Source organism: Parus major, chromosome 2 (assembly GCF_001522545.3).
Source record: "Parus major isolate Abel chromosome 2, Parus_major1.1, whole genome shotgun sequence".
Lineage (NCBI taxonomy): Eukaryota > Metazoa > Chordata > Aves > Passeriformes > Paridae > Parus > Parus major.
The window spans coordinates 46,045,275-46,059,611 of record NC_031769.1 but is presented as its reverse complement, the minus strand read 5'-3'; the positions used below and the strand labels follow the sequence as shown (position 1 = coordinate 46,059,611).

At 38.3% G+C, this 14,337-nt stretch overlaps 1 protein-coding gene across 1 annotated transcript in view; it reads left to right on the top strand.

Moving 5' to 3' along the window:
• The window catches only part of DPY19L1 (dpy-19 like C-mannosyltransferase 1), a 46,987-nt gene that overhangs the window by 30,704 nt on the left and 1,946 nt on the right, over window positions 1-14,337 (top strand). The window contains exons 16-22 of the mRNA XM_015618839.3: window positions 94-165; window positions 2,269-2,318; window positions 2,942-2,966; window positions 4,494-4,613; window positions 11,039-11,213; window positions 11,968-12,067; window positions 13,521-13,646. Coding sequence (XP_015474325.1) covers window positions 94-165; window positions 2,269-2,318; window positions 2,942-2,966; window positions 4,494-4,613; window positions 11,039-11,213; window positions 11,968-12,067; window positions 13,521-13,646 — 668 coding nt within the window. The remainder of the gene's footprint in view (window positions 1-93; window positions 166-2,268; window positions 2,319-2,941; window positions 2,967-4,493; window positions 4,614-11,038; window positions 11,214-11,967; window positions 12,068-13,520; window positions 13,647-14,337) is intronic.

The following is a 14,337-nucleotide window of genomic DNA, read 5'->3' as shown; positions in this document are numbered from 1 at the left end:
ATCTGGGAAGATCTCCTTATATTAATTTTGTTTAAATGGTGATTGAAATAATTGAAGATGGAGAGCAATTAATGAACTTGATTTCCATTTTAGACCCCAGTAAGATACACAAAGACTCTGCTATTACCAGTTGTTCTGGTGGTTTTTGGAGTAATCATCAAAAGGGTAAGTGATTGATTTAGTGAGTCACCTTTATCTTGAACTTACATTTCAGTTATTTTGAAGGGATGTCTGTCTATCTATCTATCTATCTATCTATCTATCTATCTATCTATCTATCTATCTATCTATCTATCTATCTATCTATCTATCTATCTATCTAATCTACCTACCTGCCTACCTACCTGCCTACCTACCTACCATGGTGTCATGATCTGCCAGCACAAGCAGGAGTTGTGAGAGGTTCGTTTGATCTCAGAGTCAAAAAAGGACACCAAGGGATTTCAGTTTAAATCACAACAGCAATAATGTGTCTTTATTTTAGTGCAGACAACATGGGTTATGCGATAGATGAGAGGGAGAGGAATAAAGAGGCAAAGTAAAGAGAGAAAAAGGGGGAGTTATAGCTACCAACAGACGAGATGGGGTCGCTGGTGTCTTCTTCTATGGGGAGATTTCTCTGAGAAAGTAACTTGGAAAAGTCACTTTCATAGTCTGTTTCAAAGCGAGGGGTGGTTGGCAAAAAGGTGGGGAGATTTACAGCCTATTGTGGTGTGACCCGTTGATCTGGGAAGCAGCTGTCAGGTCAAGCACACCTTCAAACAATCACTTGGCAAACATCCACCTCAACCAGGCCAGAACTCCTGCACAAAGTCCCCTGGGGGTTTCAGGGTCTTAGTCTCTGTTCTTGTGATGGTCTTGAGGCAGATGAAGGAAACTTTGGACCGTCTCTTACAGATGGGAAGAAATTGATGTGATGAGTTAACCTTTGCTGACTGCCAGGTGCCTGCCAAGCCATGCTGACAATTCCCTACCCTCAATATGATGGGGAAAGAAGAGTAGAAAAATCTCATGGGTCAAGGAAAGTACAAGGGCCTCACTCTGATTCACTGTCATGAGCAAAACAGACTTGAATTGAGGAACACAAATTCAATTTTTTGAGCAGTAAAAATAGAGTAGGATTGCAAGAAGCAAAACCAAAACTAGTACCATTTTCTCCTTGTCCCCAGGCTCAACGTGTCCCTTCCGTAGGCTGCAGTTCTTTCAAAAATTGGGTCAGCATAAGTCCTTTCCATGGGGTACAGTTCTGCAGAAACAGGCTGCTCCAGCATGAGTCTCCCACATGTTGAAGCTCCTGCCAGAAAACCTGCTCCTTTGTGGGCTCTTGTCCCCAAGCTGCAGTTCCTGCCAGGAGCTTTTTCCTTAGTGGGCTCTCTGTGGATTGCAGCATTCTTCAAGGTATCTGCACCTGCTCTGGCACGGGGTCCTGCACAGGTCTCAGGTGAATTTGTCTGTTCCACTGTAACCCTTCATTGGCCTCCAGGGGAAAAAAAATAACTTACATCACTGTGGTGTTCTCTGAAAGCTGCAATCTCATGGTTCTCATGGAGCACCTCCTCGTGTTCCTTCACTGACCTCGGTCACTTCAGGGTCATTTCACTCCCAGTTTTCTTACTGCTCTCTCTTAAACTTGCTGCAGTTACCTTTTTGTAAACATGTTATCAATAGGGGTCTCACCAGTGTTGCTGATGAGTTCAGCTTTGGCCAGTGGTAGGTCTGGTTTGAAGTTGTCTGGAACTGGCTCTCTCTGACATGTGGGCAGCCCCTGGTCTTTTCCCACAGAAGTCACGCCTGCAGTGCCCCTGCTACTGAAACCTTGGCATGTAAACCCAGTACAGTCAGAACAAGCACAGGTTTTCAAAAACATGTATTTAAAATTCTGTATTCTCTTTGCAATGATTTTTGCACAGGTCCAGCCCTAAGTCAGTGATAAAACTTGATTTGATGTTAAGCACCAAAAAAAATTCTGATATGTAGCTGATGAATACTAAAACTGGAGTTTATAACTGTTTTTGTAAATCTGATTATGTTTAATTTGTGTAAAAAGAACTTACAGTTTGCACAGGAACAGATGGGATAACTGCTAACTGCCTGGCTAATTAAACATGCTCTAAAAGAAGTTTTATGTAAAACATTGCATGTCTTTTATCTTAGCATTATCTCAAAAAGAGATTACCCAGGTGTAGTTTAATTTAGCAAATGTTGAAAATGCTTCAAAATGTTTTTGAAAGAATGTTCATACTTTTTGTGGTCTCTTGTTTTCTTCAGGCAATTAAATATATTCTGTGGTCCTTATCTCACACAGGCCGATATGAAAAGTAAGTGTTGTCTTCTTTTTTAATGTAAAACTGAATTTTCTGCTGGAAGTTCATTTGCTTTGCTGTATGCTAAGTAATTCAGAATTCTGCATTATCTAAGTCCTTTTTGAAAGGTTAGTTATGTGCAGTTCAGTAACTGAATGGATGTATTACAAATGGTATTTTTATATTATAGCTAAAACTAAGGTTATCTGCTAAACCTGTTTTAGACATTTTAACCCATTTATACCTAGATTTTATATTTAATTATTTGCTTTTCTTCTCTGTTCCTAAATCAGCATTTATATGCCTTTTTTGCTTTTTTACTATAAATAGTGAATGCAAATTCTTTTTCCCCATTATTTTCTTCCAGGTTGTAAAGATACCTGAGTTTCATCTCATGGAAGTAATTTTAAAAACCTGCTAAAATCAATACTCAAGATTTCCAAATAGATACAGGGATTGAGGAAAATAATTATGATTTGCAATTTATTTCAAAACTTGCATAGAAGGGAAAAATATTCTAAATTCATGCTTACTGGATTAGTTGCATTGTCTAATGCCATTAGAGATGATTTTAAAGTAAAACCAGTGCCTCTGTAGTACATAAATAATGGTGGGTTTTGGGTTGTTATTTTTTTCAGAGAAGAACGTTTTAACCATGGTGAGGTAAGATTCTTTTTCTGCACAAATTCATTCCTATGTTAGTGCAAATACTCAATATTGAAAGGCAGGTTGCAGTGGGCTGATGCTGATATTTGAACCTAAGTATTTGCATCGTTATTGCCCTCCTCTTTGGTATGTCACCAGAATAAATCTGAAATGTTGAACAAAGGCATAGTCTGGCTAATGGGGGTGACTGCAAGAGAGGGATCTTGGGCTTTTGCTGTAGCTGTTCCAAAAGACACTGAAATTAGACTGGACCTTCCATTTTCCACATGGAGACAGAGAAGGAGATTGGTTCCTTTACTGGGGTTTCCCATGAGGGATAATGTTCAAATTCTGTTTAGAGATATGCCATAATGAATGTTGTAGTACACACACGGTTCTTTTGAGTAAAACTGCTAACTAAGATAGTGTGTCCCCCTCTGGAGCCCTCAGCACGGGAAGAGCATGGACCTGTTAGAGCAGGTCCATAAAAACAGGGATAGAACACCTCTCCTGTGAAGACAGGCTGGGAGAATTGGGGTTGTTCAGCCTGCAGAAGAGAAGGCTATGGGGAGACTTTACTGGGGCCTTTCATTGCTTAAAGGGGACCTATAAGAAAGACGAGGACTACTTCAGTAGGACAAGGGATAATGACTTAAAATTGGGTAGATTCAGGCTAACTATAAGGAAGAAATCTTTCTACAATGAGAGTGGAGAAATACTGGGATCAGGTGGCCCAGAGAGTTGGTAGATGCCTGTCATGGTTTAACCTCAAGTTGCCTTAGAAGATGTTTAGATTGGCTGTTAGGAAAAATACTCCAAAGTATCAAGAAGTGGGATGGGCTGCTCTGGGAAGGAGTTGAGTCACCATCCCTGAGGGTATTTAAAGATATGTAGGTGTGGCACTGACGTCATGGTTTAGCAGTGGACTTGGCAGTGTTAGATTAATGAATGGACTTGATCTTAGAGATATTTTTCAAACTTAAATGATTCTATGATAATCAGATAAAAGCACTGATTGCAAAAATGCCTCTGATTTAGCACAGCACTTTGACAAGTAACATAGATTAATGTTAGTAGTGAGTGACATATCTGATGCTTTTTAGAATACTAAAGCAAGCTGCCTCTGATTGTGTGATTATCAAGGATGATCTTACTTGCTTCTCTTACTCCATACTTGGGTATTATGGGTAGTAAAAAGCAGGGTCTCTTAACCTCTATAAAAAGGTTATACAAGAAATTTTGCATATATAATTGTCTGTTAATGTCTAAGGATTTTTTAAATAGCTAGCTGCTTCTCTAGCTTCTTTTTCTTTTATTGATAATGTTTCTCCTTCCTGTTATTTCATTCCTTAACATACTACATGCACTTTAGACAAAAGATAACAGAAAATCATTACCATCATCTGAAATATGAATATCTTTGCTTTGACTTGGACTCTTTCAGACAAACTTTAAGCTATACTGAAAATGAAGTTGTGTGTTTAAGGCAGAAATGAAAAGTATGCAGATTTGCTTCTGTCTTGTGGTTTCTTTTTTTCTTTTCAGCTGGTATTCCATGCATTGCAGCTATTGGCATACAGTGTCCTAGCAATTTTAATCATGAGACTAAAGCTGTTTTTAACACCACATCTGTGTATTATGGCTTCCTTGGTGTGTTCAAAGCAGGTAAGGTCTCTTTTATCCTGTAGCTATCTCAGTACTTAGATTATTACACAGATACTTGTCCTAAAGCAGATTTCTCTGTGTGTAATTGCTGAATCTGAGAGTACCAGATAAAAATAAACCAGATTATATTGCCTGTCAAAAAATGGTTCCATTCTCCTCTCTTCCCAAATAAAGCTAAAGACTTGCTTTATGCAGCTTGTCCAACTGCATTATTACACGAGTTAACATGCTGTGTATCAAGCTTGAGCACAGGGAGACATATCTTGGGTTTTACTGTGTTTGCACACCTCTATGCCGCTGCAAGTTTTTATTGACTATTAATTTTATCCAGTGTTTGTCTTTGTTTACATTGTTTTCACAGCTCTTCAGAGCTTATTGCCTTGCATATTTCTTGTCTATTAATTCTTTCCAGAAGTCTCGTTTGAAGTCTTGCATGTTGAATACATTTCAGTCTTAAAAATCAAAACTCATATGCCTAACTCAGACTTAATCTTTCTACTTCGAAATAATGTATGAGATCAAATGTTACTAGATATCCTCCAGATATGAAAGGTCTTAGAATAAGCTTTCCATGTCTCATTATCTGTGTTTTTGAGAAGTGAACATGATTAAATCTCTATTTAAATAGCTGTTTTAGAAACTTTGAAAACTCAGCAAAAGTAGGGTAAGTAGTCATTGCTTACTAAGTAGTGTGGGAAGCAGGCAGGGAGGTACATTGAAAACTGTCTGAACAGCTGGGCCCAGAGAGGGGTGATCAGTGGTGCCAAGTCTGGTGGAAGGCCAGAAACCTGTGGGGCCAGTGCTGTGTCCAAGACTGTTCAGTGTCTTTGTTAATGGACTGAATGGTGGGGCAGAGCGTAGCCACAGCAAGTTTGCTGACGGTACAAAACTGGGAGGACTGGCAGAGCCTTTCACGTGGTGCCCAGTGATAGGACCAGAGGCGATAGGCACATGCTGAAATGCAGGCAGGTCCCTCTGAACACGTGTAAACTTTCACTGTGAGGGTGGTAAGTACTGGCACAGGTTGCCCAAGGAGGTGGTGCAGAGTCCATCCTTGGAGGTATTCAGAAGCTGTCTGGACATGGACCTGGGGCACTTGTCTCTGGGTGACCATGCCAAGGGCTGGACCTTCAGAGGTTCCTGTCACCTGCACTGTGATTTTGTAGAAAGTGTCTAAAGGGGAATTAGAGTGGTGTGGTGAAGGCAGTTCCTGTCTGTGAGCAGCTGATACCTGTGTCAAACAACTGGAAGATGAGTGAATGAGACAGATTTATGTGAAGGGGAGAAAGCTATCCCGTGTTAGGCCAGCTGAACAAATAATTGTTTTCCAGAAAACTGAACTGCTTCCTAAATGATCTGTGGAGAAGGGTAGTGCTTTATAACACTGGACAGGTTACACAGTATCAGTCTGCTTAAATGTTGTGCTCATCCCTTTCTTGACGCCTGATGTACTTGGCATGGATAAAAGTGCTGACTGTTTGCCAACATCAAATGAATCTCTACAGTTAAAATATAAAATGGTAAGAAATTGTCAAAACCTCTTTCTTTAGCCACCTTGTAATTGAGTATTATTGGGACTTAGGAATTTACTCTACATGCTTGCTATTCTGGAAGATTCGCAGGTGTTCAGTTTTGCAGCTCTTAGTTTTCTTGAAATGCTGGCATCCTCTTAGGTGGTCTAGTTGCTCAAACAATAGCAGTTGCACTGGTTATTTTTCTAAGTGAACTTTCGTAAGGTGTTTGAGTAATTTGAAATGAAGCTGCTTTTCAGAAGTCAGAAAAACAAAATGAAAAAAATGTTCTTTTTACATGCAATTTCTAGATAACAATTACAGTTTAAATTAATGCTGTCCAAAGTTGATTTGTTCTTAGTTCTGTTTTTAGCTGAGTTTCTTGATGGGCTTTTCTGCCCTGTTGGTTGTGGTGGTGGTAGTAGTAGTAGTAGTTTGTAGTGAAGTTCAGAATGAAAAGTATTTATATATTTTGTGCCACTGTAAAATCTGTACTGTTTTTTTTTTTAGCTGCATGGTGATTTTATTTTTTTAAAGCACCTGAGTAATAGGATTTCAGTAGTTCTTCCTGGATTGTTCTGTGGTTTTAGTACTGCAGCTGAGGTCATCAGGGCAGTTAGTGAATGCTGGTGCTTTTCATAATTGTTGTTTGTTGGATCTTAGAGGAAGCCATGTGTCATAAGTGTGTAAATACTGGAAGGGAGGATAGGTTCAGAGTATTTTGTCAATACTTTTTTATCTGCTGCTTCCAAGTGCATTTTGGCCCTTTGGTTGTTCCTACTGTAGAGTGAGAGTAAGCTTCTAAGGGAGCTGTGATTGCAGATGATAACCTGTTCTGGGAGCTGCCCCTGTTGGACCAGATGACTCCCAACAATTCCTTTGTTCATTGCAGCATCATGGAGGTATAGTTGGCTTGAAAGAAATAGGTCGTGAGTGCTAGGGAAGGGCTTTAGATTGCTGTAGGTCACACATTTACTTTGTGCAGAAGGGGATAAATGACCAGCAGCCCTATATAATATAGCCTGGGAATATCCTGGCCCTGTCTTGGGCCTTAGGAAAAGTGTTTAAGTGAGCCCAACTTTAAGGGGAGCAGTGTAATTGAAAACAAAATCGATTTTCTTGTCCTGTTATTAGTGAAGGTTCTTTTGCCTGTTCTGTTTGTTCCCTAGGTTGGTGCTGATTGATACCCATAGAAGACAAGCTGGATTTTTTTCTAGTCTGATAGATGTGTGCTTGCTTTAGTAGGGAAAGGCTGATAATCTTCCAAGTAATACAGCCTGGCTTCAGCATGTGTTGTGGTTGGACACTGGACCAAAGCCAGGCACCCACAAGAGTCTCTTGCTTACCCTCCCCTGTCTCAGCTAGGCAAAGGAGGGAAAAGGAAAAAAAGTTAACAAAAGATTCATGAGTGAGATAAGGACTGGGAGAAATATTTCAAGGGCAAAATATTTCAAGGCTCAACTTTAGTTACGAAGCAAAATCTATTATTAACAGAATCAGGGGAGGATAATGAGAAGTGAAATAAGCCCTTAAAACACCTTCTCCCTCCCCAGCACCTCCCTCTTTCCCACCAACAGTGCAGGGAGACAGGGCATGGGGATTTTGGTCAGTTCATCACCAAGATTTATCTTCTGCTGCTCAGGGAGAGGTTCCTTCCCCTGCTGCACCATGGGTCCCTCCCACAGGGGACAGTTCTCCATGAACTGCCCCTGTGTGGATCCACTCTCATGAGCAGCAGCCAGACTGCACCTGCTGCAGTGTCAGTCCCATGGGCACACAGTCCTCCCCAAACTGCTGCAGTGTGGGTCTCTTCTCACGGGGTCCAGTCCTCCAAGGACAGGCTGCTCCAGCCTGGAAGCAAGACCCTCTCTCTACCGGGTCTCCCGCTGGATCACAGCCTCTTCCAGGCATCCACCCACTCCAGTGTGGGCACCTCCCCCATGGGCTGCAGATGATTTAACTCTGCATCCCCTGTGGATCCCCATGGGCTGCAGGGGCACAGCTGCTGCACCATGGTCATCACCACAGCCTGCAGAGGAATCTCAGCTGTGGCACCTGGAGCATCTTCTGCCCCTCCTTCTCCACTGGCCTTGGTGTTGCCAGGTGGTTTCCCTCACATGTTCCCACCTCTTCTTCTTTGACTAAAAGCAAAACCCATGGCTTTTGTTTTGATTTTCTTCTTAAATATGCCGTCACAGAGGCATTACCAGCCTCTCTCATTGGCCCAGTTTTGGCCAGCAGCATGTCCATCTTCAGAGCCATCAGCCATTGGTTCTGCCAGACATGGTGGGAAGCTTCCAGCAGCTTCCCACTGGAGCTGTCTTTGGGGCCCCCTGCTACCCAAGACCAGGCTGTGCCAATCCAATATGGCACGATAGAGTGGCCCATAAGGCTACCGAGCCACTACTGAGCAGATCACTTCTAAGACTTAAGCAAGCAATAAGAAAACCTTTTGTTTTGGTTCTTGTTTTGGTTGATTTGTTCGTTTTTGTAGGGTCAGGAAAATATCAAGTGGTTTTCAGTGAGTTTTTTCTATCCTACTGGCTGCTGAGGAGTAGTTTTTTGAGGCTAAAAAAATCTGACTCTATGTGCAATACTGATCCAGATTTTCTTGGATGGAAGAAGATGAGAAGGGGAGGATGGGACTTGTGACCAAAGTATTGATTAACACTTGGTACACTTTATCATTGGATAAAATTTTAGGTGTTTGAATGAAATATTAGTTCATAAGTGACAATTTGGTTTTACAGATGCAAGAAAAATTTTAGCAAATTTAGCATAGGCAGTTATCTTACTGTAATTGAGCCCAACACTATCCTTTCATCTTGTAGACCATGAAAAGTTTATCTGCAATGTTGTGTTAGTATATTTAGTTTATTTGGAGGTCAAAAATTATTATTTGCACATGGAAAAGATATTTTGTATGTTGTGTTCTTTCAGTTCATTGCATGAATCCCTGCACTTTATATTTTTTCATTACCAGCAGCTTGTGGCAGCTGATGGGCAATAAAAACGATAATGTTCTTTTTCTAATAAAGAATATTTTCATTGTCTGGAATCCTTTCTGATGAAAAAAAGAGACCTAATGTCGATTTTCACTGGAAAGTAATTCACTTCATAATATACTTTCAAGAAAGGATTTTTTTAATGAAATAAAAATATAAAGTGGCTTCATCTTTGCAAAGGGAGTAACTCCTTTCTTCTGTACAACTGTATTTTAAGTGTTAGAAACCTGTGATTGGAACCTTTCATTCTCTTAAGTTGAACAAAGAGGAGTAATTACATTATGGATCAGTTCATTTTTGTTGTTTAATTTACTGTTTGTGCTTCAAGTTAGTTATATCTGCTATTGTTTCTGTTCAGACTTTTTGATCATTTACACTCACACATTCCTCTTTCTTTTCTTGTTATCCTGAGTGGAAATTTTGAAAACGAAATAGCTGGAGAAAGACTTAAAGAATTCATTTGGAAAAAAAACCAAACAAACCCAAAACCTTGAGTTGATATAATAACACATAAGGAACAGCATCTGCTGAAAGTAATGCTTCTTTTGCATTTATTCAACTATTCTAGGCTCCTAATGTAAACAAAATGAGCTAAATTCAGAGACTTTGAACATCAGTGAGGTTTTATAAAAGCGTGACAGTAATTTTCTTTGATTTTAAAAGCTGTGGAACTGTCAAAGTTCTAACATGTCCATGAAGTGACATTTTTGTAACTGTTGGTGAAAAAGAGGTTTGCTCATGTAGAGAAGCCTACAGATGAATTCATTTCTCTTCATCCTTCCAGATCCACACAGTGGTCAGGCCTCTGTGGGATATTAACTTTCCCTGGATAGTATTGGTGTTCTTCTCAGAGTATTTAGTGAGTCTTTAGGGATGAGAGTAGAGTACACTGTATTTTTGGAGAGGTGGCTGGAGAATTATAATAATCTGAGGTAGTTTGTGGTTAGTTGGTAAGAAAGATAACATACACTACCTAATTGGTGTAGTCAGCCTAGTGGGAGCTTCTCCTGAGAGAGTTGATTTTATTGTTTCATGCTTTAATTTTTTTAAACAAAACAAACAAGTAATGGTACTATGAATGAAATGCATTTATTTAGTGTGGTTTCATATTTTTGAAGTGTAAAGCCTTCTAATTAAAAATAGCTTTATTATGTATTCTTATATATATGTATTTAATCTAATGATAAATAACTTAATTTGTACTTTCTTACTTAAGTTTTAGTTCAAATATGAATGAGACAAAGTGTTTCTGCTCAAACTAAGCTTCAACACAGCAAATTTAGTACTACTTTTTAACTGCCCATTTTCACATATATATGAATATTTGCTTAGAGCCTCCAGCAGATTGTCTTTAGGAAACAAGACAAGAGCCAGTTCAAGAAAAGAAAGAGTAGAATATAAAGCAGCATTAAATTTATTATCCTCCAAGTCTGTTTGTCTAATATGTTTCAGGAGTTTGCAGTACAATCTCTAATCTGTATACTACAGATAAAAACTTTAGATGTAAATAGGAGATAAAATACTGTAGAAGTCCAGTTAGCTTTATTGAATAATCTTTATTTTCAGATTTTCACTTTTGAGCTACAACTTTAAAAGTTTGTATTAATGTTAATATTTTTCTTTTTTTTATTTCTTTAGAATTGCAAATGTAATGTGCAATATTTGTTAAACATGAATAATTCTTAGGAATTATATTCTGAAATTTAATATGTACTGTATATAATATATTATTCTGAACTACGTTATAATACTATGAATTATAATCTGAAGTTTAGTGGAGAAGAAATCAGAGATGTTTCATAGTTCAATATATGTATGTTAGGTTCCTCATAGAGAAATAAAAATGAATTGTTCTGCATACAACATTACAGAATTGTTGTCTAGGAATTAACTGATTCTTGCATTTCAGTTGTTTGGATGGCTCTTCTCTAAAATCCAGCCCAAAACATTGGTCTTTGCTATTTTAGCATTGATGACAATAGAGGGATCTGCAAACCTTCGAACTCAGTGGAACATCATGGGAGAATTTAGCAATTTGCCACAGGAAGAACTTTTAGAGTGGATAAAAGTCAATACCAGACAAGGTAAACTATTCATTAATATAGGATGTCCCCATTTATTGTGAGGTCAAACCATGAGACCTGTCAGAAATGACTGCAGAGGTGACTGCTACTGTCTGTGGCTCTGGCATGTCTACTTGTCCACATAAAAGCTAGGTCCAATGGAAACAAGTACCAAAAGCTAGATTCCAGGCTACTGATCTGGAGGTTCTAACCACTAGTGGAGTATTTTCAACAAAATCATCTTTGCCAAGTCAAATTAAGATAGATTTTTACTTAAATGACACTGGTCCTGTATGTGGGTCCATGATCACCATTTTGCAAGAAGAGAATTAAAAATGCCTATGTGTGTTGTTGGCTGCACCCCTCCTTTTCCTAAAATGTGTCAGAAAACTGGTTGGAAGCAATGTTCAGCTACATTTTTATGTTAAAGCTGTAGTGGACTGAAATTTTATTGCCCATTTAACACTGGTGAAAGAAGTGACAAATAAAAGTGTGTTGTTATAATGAGTATGTTATTCTGCTAATTAAAAAAAAAAAAAGATGCATTAAATGTCCACTCTTAGATGCTTAGTTATCTAATAGCTTATATCCAAGGTTAAAAAAAAACCCAAACTAAAACTGATTTTGTGCATTTCCTGTTGATGTCACAGCCTTTTAAAAAGGAGTACCCTACCCTCTTCATGATTTTTCTGCAGGATTACTGTTCAGACATTTGAATTGCTTCTCTAACTGTTTGATTCCTCATTTCAAAAATGCCTTTGATTGTGTATTTCAGATGCAGTTTTTGCAGGAGCAATGCCTACAATGGCAAGTGTTAAATTGTCTACACTTCGTCCAATTGTAAATCATCCTCACTATGAAGATGCAGGATTAAGGTAAATTTTGCAATTGATGTTTTATTTGCATCTGCTCTTGATTCTCATAGTGTTTGTAATGCACAATAGGAAGGGCATCGTGTTATATTGTAAAATTTGTTAAAATCTCATAGACTTGGATTTGTTATTTCAGTCAGATTGAAAACACATGCATTATTTCTTGAGGATTTGTCTTCATCAGAATGGATATACTCTAGGGACAGATATGACTTCAAACTAACATCCAAGAAAATCAGAATTAAATTACGGAATTGGATTTCATCTGTACAATTATATCCTTTCTTCATTCTAGTTACTCCTGACGTTGTAGACAGATATTTATTTTTTTCCAAGATAGCTAGGGTATTTATTTCTATTATCTTTCTGTGATTGGCTGTCATTTTTTTAAGGATAATTGGTTAATTATTGAAGCTGAAATTTTGTAGTGGAAATACTAAGATTTGTACTCTTCTTGTTTTCAAAATCAGGATATTTTCCTAAATTTAAATTGATTTATCTGCAAAGGTCATTATTTTTTTTTACTAAATTTAATACTGTCGCATCATTATTTTGTTAATTTGGTGAAACTACTTAAATCCAACACAACAAGAAAGCAGTAAGATAGAGGGGGTTAAAAGAGAAAGGGCAAGAATTCATTCTACCTGCCTTATGTCCTTAGTTTTCTGTCTGGCATTAACAGTCTGGCTTTAACTTTTGGTCAGCCCTGAATTGGACAGTGGGACTTGGATGATCACTGTAGTCCCTTTCAGCTGAAATATTCTGTCCTAGTTACAGAATCATGGGACAGGGCGTTTGGGGAAAACTAAGGTACAGGCAGCACTCCTATTAAGTATCAGAAAATGAACAGGCTTTAACAGCATCATGCTTTGCACATGCAGAGGAGGATATTAGTGGATGTGGTATGGACTGGCCTGGTTTTGAGGGACCTTAAAGGTCATCTGGTTCCCAGACAGGATCTTGGTGTCCAAGAGCTGATTTTGCTTGATCGCTGTAGGCAGACTCCAGGTGCATTTTGAAAGTGCTCTGCATTTCCAAATGTCACAGCAAGGGCAGTGTGACCACAGTGACACACGGTGATGGGGATCTTTTGTGGAGAGACTCACAGAGGATTGATTCCTCCTGGTCACCCCAGTCCAAGCAAGGTTGTTTCTAGCCTTGAGTATTACATGGTGAATGCATTGCTTTGACATCTTTATACTTTCAGTTCACAGTACCCATAGATCTTGTTAAAAAGGTGTCTCCTGCTGCAGAAAAACTAAGGGGCTGTATTACTTGTTCTTGGAATCATTATATTTGTGAAGACGTAATCATACTTAAGCAAGTGGCACAATTAATGTAAACCTTGCTTTAGCAGTTACTTTGTGAAATAAAAAGCCTTCCTCTCCAGTCTAAGGTTAAAGCTTAACATTTTCGTGCTCTATTGCAGCTAACCCTTAGATTTTTCTTTTTGAAGGGCCAGAACTAAAATAGTGTATTCCATGTACAGTCGAAAACCTGCAAGCCAAGTAAAAAGAGATTTAATAAAACTAGGAGTGAATTACTACATCCTTGAAGAGTCATTGTGTGTAAGCAGAAAAAAGTAAGTCATCTCCCTTTTTCTCACAAGAATGATACACCCCTCAAATATGTAGTCTGAGATTCTTATCAAGTTTTGGAATGTTGATTTGCGCTTTATTTATTAAAAGTGTTCAAAATGCATTTTTGTCCAGCATCTATAGATAGTAATTGGTAAAATTGACTTTACCCTCATTAGCAACCCTGTGTTCTTTGTGTGAACCTGGAAAGCTGTGTTGTATGGGTTTTTAAACTTCTCTGGAAAACAAAGAAGTCATTACAAAGGAAAGAAGTAATTATTCTCTGATGGCAAGAACAGATGTATGTGTATAATGAAAGCCTAGTGTGAATAAGGTGCAGAGTAAAAGATAGAGCACCAAAATGTTATGACCACTAATACTCGCTAAAAATTTTATCACATTTAAGATGTTCTTCAGAAAGAGCTATGCTTTTTCTTCCCCCTCCTCTCCCCTTGGTTTCTCTTTCTGGCCTCCAGAACACAATTTTAATTTAATTTTATTTTCATTTAGAATAAAATTAAACATATCTCTTTAATTTCTTTGCTATTCTTTTTCATAAAATTAGAAAATTCTGTTATTATAACTTTGAAAGGCAGCTGTAGAGGGAATTGATGTTGGCTGTGATCTTTTATAAAAAGCAAGGAGTTACTACTTTTTTAAGGTGTTTTATTTCCTGAATTTTCTTTTGAAATGTTA